Here is a 5,677-nt window from a genome sequence, read left to right as displayed (position 1 = left end):
GAGAGAGAGAGAGAGAGAGAGAGAGAGAGAATAAACTCTTTTGCTTTTCCAGGAAGTGAAGTAGACTGTTCTCTCAGTGATAGCTGGGAGTCTCAGAAGCCAATCACAGACACATCAGAATTCTCCTCTTCTGGCTACATCCTGCCTCGGCCTCTCAGAGAAAGTTCCCCAAGTTCCTCTCTTCAACTTCACATGAAAGCATCAGGGCACTTCAGAAAGAACATGTTGGTGCATTCAAGTGAGTCCTTTTAAATCTTTGCCACACCCAAACTATTCTTCCTCCTTTCCACCTAAGAATGATGTAGCAATGACTAATGTGCACTTAGGAACTGGTATCAACCTGCTTGAGGAAGGGAGGACCTGTGCTCCTGCTTGTGTCCAGATGATACAGAGGAGGTGGCTGCCTTTGAGTATAGTCATGAAGTCCTCATCAGCCCTGCGTTTACAGTGTTCTATTTTTCATGAACCTTGATGCCTGATAAGCATTAGGTTTTGATAAAGCTGAGGGGAAGAATGACAGGTCTCTATTATTTGCTTTTTTGATCATTAGCATGTGTTTGATGAGCTCTAAAAGGAGAAAAAGGTGAAGAAAAAAGAAGACAAAAACAAATCAAAACAAAAACAAGAACAAAACCAAAACCAACCAAAGAAAACACCAAAAACAAAACAAAACAAAACAAGCACAACAACAAAAAGCCTATACCTTTTAGTCCTATGACTCAGGAAGGCAGCTCTTGGTGTTTCCTAGCATGAGTAATGAAAGAAGCTCACCAGTGTGCTGATGACTCTAGTTTGCCAGCAGCAGATCAATGACATTTTCATGATGTCTCACATCCAGTGGAGGAGAGCTAAGCTCGCTCTGCTAAGCTTGCAGCGATTTTATGTTTCAGAGCCTCACTTGTAATCTACAGCACAAGGAGCCACCATAGGAAAAAAATGTACTAGGCTCTACAAGTAGGTGCCAAACTCTAAAAATTAACCCTGAATCTGTACAGAGAGATAATCCTACTTCTTGCTTTACAATGAAAATAGCCTAGAAGATTGTCCACTGTGGACCTGTCCTCATGCATACTTAATAGATTTGAGGTTATCACTGTAGGAGGCAGGTATTGAGTGAAATGATCCTGCTTTTACTTGCCTCTATAAACCCTGAATAGATAGTGAGCATTCCACTGAGCATTCCTCCAAAGACTTACTCATATGTCTTGCACAATATACTCCTACTGCAGCTGTTCAGCAAGTGCTAAAGGGTATTTAAGTTCCCTATACAGGTGTTTCAATAGCTGAAAAGCTAGCTTTGACTGAGTAGATAACCACCAGGCTATCAAATCTACTGAGTGTCAGCAGCCACCTCCTCTAGGGAGCCTAACTCCTCTCTCTTATGCCCATGAGCTGCACCAGTGTTGCATGCTTGCCTGCGTTTCTCATCATTCTCTGAACCTAAGGTCATGGTTATCCTTGGATCCCAAATTTACCATACAGTGACTGGCCAGAACAAATTCTCCTTGACTGTGATAAATGAGTTCATAAGTGTGTGGGTTTATTTTGCATATAAGAATACCAACATTCTACAGATGAAGTAAGCCTTGAACACTCATTGTAGAGAATGTGACCATGACAAGTGGGTGCTCTAGTTGCAACTGGGCTGTCTGTCCTATCTGCTGTACCTGAATGTTTTCTACTTTTCTTCAAGGCCCACTTGAAATGAGATTACTTCTGATGAACGTCCTTGTCCCCACTTGCTTGGTGGCTAAAGTAAACTGTTTTCCCATTATTCCAGGGTACTCTGCATGTACAACTTCACTGACAATATTTATTTTCCTTATCGCTGAGATCTGACATGCTCAGTCATCTCCATCATTTGTTTTTCTCCCTGTGTTGAACCTGAGTGACCAATCTGTTCCCAGTGCCACTGTAAATTCAAATAACACTGGCCTTTGTATCAATTAGGGCTTTTGAGTTCCAGGCCTGAGTAACTGTGATAGAATTATGATATATGATATATTATAATGATATGATATATCATTATGTAAATGATAATTCCAAACAGAGAGCTTTGCATTTTTCCAGTCTTTGCCTCCTTGCCATCTCTTCTATGTTGGTACTGTTCCTCAGTGCCCATCTTTCCATGGTGGCTCCTGGAGACTCTTTTAACACACACCCTTCAGCTCTCCAGTCCATCAGAGGATATTTTGTTCATTTAGATTTATGATATGACACCTAGAATTATTAAATCTGTTCTGAAAGGATTCTATTTTCGTGGCAAAAGCAATTATTTCATTGATAGGTATGTGAGTTACAAAAGGCTTTGAATAGGTTAAATGATGGGATGAAAACCAGAAGAAACCAGCTATTTCACCCTCTAGCAGGAAAAGGAATTTCCCATCAAGAATATAAGCATTGCCTTCAAAACCAGCAAATAGATGCCCACTGTACTCAGCAGTGTGTAGGTGCAGATGTTTTTGGAAATGGGGTAGATGAGTTGGGATGGAGAAGAGAGAAAGAAAAAGAAAACATAAATGTGAAAAATGTTAGAGAAAATAGAAGGTGCTAAAATGGGAGGAGAGAGTGAGAGAGAGAGAGAGAGAGAGAGAGAGAAAGAGAGAGAGAGAAAGAGAGAGAGAGAGAGAGAGAGAGAGAGAGAGAGAGAGATGTAAAGGAGGGAAGAGTTGGAGGAATCAAAGCCTGATTGGAATTAAGTTCCTGATGAGCTAAGTCAAAATAAGTGCCAAGTCAATGGCAACTGAAGAAGCAATGAACAACAGGTTTAAAGTCACAGAACTCATCTCTTTGTTGTATTCAAAGGTACATACACTCACCCTCCAGTGTGCATAGCCAGCGATCATTGTTGTATCTCAAGCTGGGGTTATTTTCCTTAATTGCATATGAAGTCAGAAGAGATGGAGAATGTAAACATACTTTAGATGAATGGTTAACATTCCACTGAACCTGCAATAATTCATTTAATTCGCAGTATACATAAATCCTCCATGCTCTGAGTGACATAATTTACTATTGCTCCAGTTTGACTCGCCAGACTTCAGGATTCCACCCACACTAGGGGCTCAGTGAGATTTATAGCTAACTCTGTGTTCATTTCCAGCATAAATCACAAAAAATAAAAACATTCTCAATATAAAATCTTTCTGAGTTTTAAACAACTGTTGCAAAATTAAGCTTCTGTAGTGTTTGGGGGGATTATATTGAGATCTATTCATAAATATATTTTTAAGTCCTCATGTGTTCATCTTTAAGTCAGCTCTGATTTCTTAGAGGTGATTAGTCTGAGACTCAAGGTCATGATTCTCATGAGTCTCCTAATTATAACTGCTGGGAGCTTCGTACTTCTTTCTTCCATGATTTGACACCATTGAAATAGTTCACTGATTACAGAATTTTGAAAGGATAAATACTTCATAATACATATATATTTTTTCTTCTTGGTCTTTAGAGATTTCCAGTATGCAAAGTTGCAATTGTCTTTCTATGCTTCATTTCAGACAAAACATTATGTCCTGTCTAGATGTGGTTTTAAAATCTTGGCTCTGGCACCTCATAGCTGTTTGATCTTGAACTATTGCATCATGTCTCTCAGTCTTGGTCTACTCATTGCAAAACTGAGATTATGCTCTCTACCTTGCATGGTTTCAGGCTAATTAAAAAAGCTAAGTATTTGTGAATTATAAAACACTGCAAATGATAGGCATTCTTATAGTGGTTGACACAGTCACAATCATTATCATATTTTTAGTGTTTTGACTTTAGCATAAATTCTACAAGGGCTTCTTCCAATATCAAAGCAAATAGCAAGTCTGAAACATTTTGAGTTACATAATATCTTGTTTTTCTATGAGAGGAAATTTAATTCATTGACTGTAGAGTTTTCTAATCAATGGACCTATATAATGTGACATGACTTTTTAAAAGAATATATTTAAAATTTATGCATAGGTGGATATGTCTCCATGAGTTTTTAGGTAGTATGTGTGTTCAGGAGTCCATGGAGGCCAGAAGAAGGCATCAAATTCCCTGAAACTAAAGTTGTGAGCTACCATATAGGTACTGGGCATGCATTTATCCATTGAGCCATTGTTCCAGACACACTTGACATGATTTTTATCTTGTTATTGGTGATTGATTGTTTAAAATGAGATACATCTGAAAACCATGAAACGGGTTTAGCAGAAATTTGTTTTCCAGGGTTATTTAATTAGCAACGATCTATGATTGATTTCTTCTTCCTTCAGGAGCTGGTTTGATGCATAAGGTCTCCTTTCAGGCAATCCTCCTAGCAGTGTGCTTAATCATTTCTACATGTGCAAGGTAATCCTAGTTTTGCTTTCTTACAACATTTCATAATAAATGGGGAGCTGTAACTGATGGATCTTTCTTGTGTCTTTCCATAAAACATTTTAGGTAGCTTTATAGCCTAAGATTTGTTCAATTATTTGGTATGATTTGGCCTTTTATTCCCCATATACCTTCTCTCTCCTCTCCAGTATGTACAGAAGCTAGCATGCATCGCTTAGAGATTGATTTTACCATGTGCTACATTCTGTTTAAGCTGATATGACAAGGAGATCTACAATCCAAGCTTCCATTTCAGTTCATTCCAGAGCACTTGAAGTCCCCACTGAGTCTCTACTTTTCTTATTGTAGCTTGTACCCTAAAATACAGAAGAATCAAAAAGATATACTCTAAACTTTAGAGTTTAAATGATAGCAATATTTATCTGGAACTAACAGAGTGATATATGAGAATGTATGAATTACTTCATGAAGTTCTTAGGCAAATGGATGGAACTAAAAAATATCATCCTGAGTGAGGTAACCCAACCACAAAAGAACACATGGTATGCACTCACTGATAAGTGGATGTTAGCCCAGAAGTTCAGAATACCCAAGATACAATTCACAGACTGTATAAAGCTCAAGAAGAAGGAAAACCATAGTGTGGATACTTAGGTCATTATTAGAAGGAGGATCAAAATACCCATGGGAGGAGATACAGAGACAAGGTTTGGAGCAGAAACTGAAGGAAAGACCATCCAGTGACTGTCCCACCTGGAGATCCATCTCATATACAGTTATCAAACCCAGACACTATTGTGGATGCCAGCAAGTACAGGTTCACTGGAGCTGTCTCCTGAGAGGATTTGCCAGTGCCTGACAAGTACAGAAGTGAATGCTCACAGCCATGCATTGGATTTAGCACAGGGTCTCCAATGAAGGAGCTAGAGAAAGGACCTAAGGAGCTGAAGGGTTTGCAGCCCCATAGGAGGAACAACAATATGAACCAACCAATACCCCCAGAGCTCTCAGGGACTAAACCACCAACCAAAGAGTGCACAAGGAAGGACTCATGGCTCCAGCCACAAGAGGATGGCCTTGTGGGACATCAATGAGAGGAGAAGTTCTTGGTCTTGTGAAGGCTGTAAGCCCCAGTGTAGGGGAATCTCAGAACAGGAGAGCAAGAGTGGGTGGATTAGTGAGTGGGGGTGGGGAGAGTGGAATAGAGGGGTTTTCAGAGGGAATATGGGGAAAGAAGATAAAATTTGAAATGTAAAAAAAGAAAATAGCTAATACAAAAAAGAATTACTTCATCCATGAGTGGATTAACAGCTTGAGAGAAGGTAAGATTATAAAGTGAAAAAAAATGGATTAGTCAGGTACTGTC

The 5,677-nt window shown here is 39.2% G+C and overlaps 1 protein-coding gene across 5 annotated transcripts in view; it reads left to right on the top strand.

The window, feature by feature from the left end:
- Tmem71 (transmembrane protein 71) overlaps positions 1–5,677 on the top strand; it is a 69,880-nt gene that overhangs the window by 35,324 nt on the left and 28,879 nt on the right. For all 5 annotated transcript variants that reach the window (XM_031359290.1, XM_031359288.1, XM_031359291.1 and 2 more), the window contains 2 exons: positions 53–238; positions 4,248–4,323. In XM_031359290.1, the coding sequence (XP_031215150.1) occupies positions 53–238; positions 4,248–4,323 (262 nt within the window). The remainder of the gene's footprint in view (positions 1–52; positions 239–4,247; positions 4,324–5,677) is intronic.

Source organism: Mastomys coucha, unplaced genomic scaffold (assembly GCF_008632895.1).
Source record: "Mastomys coucha isolate ucsf_1 unplaced genomic scaffold, UCSF_Mcou_1 pScaffold7, whole genome shotgun sequence".
Lineage (NCBI taxonomy): Eukaryota > Metazoa > Chordata > Mammalia > Rodentia > Muridae > Mastomys > Mastomys coucha.
The sequence above is the reverse complement of the archived record's forward strand: the minus strand, read 5'-3'. Positions and strand labels throughout refer to the sequence as shown.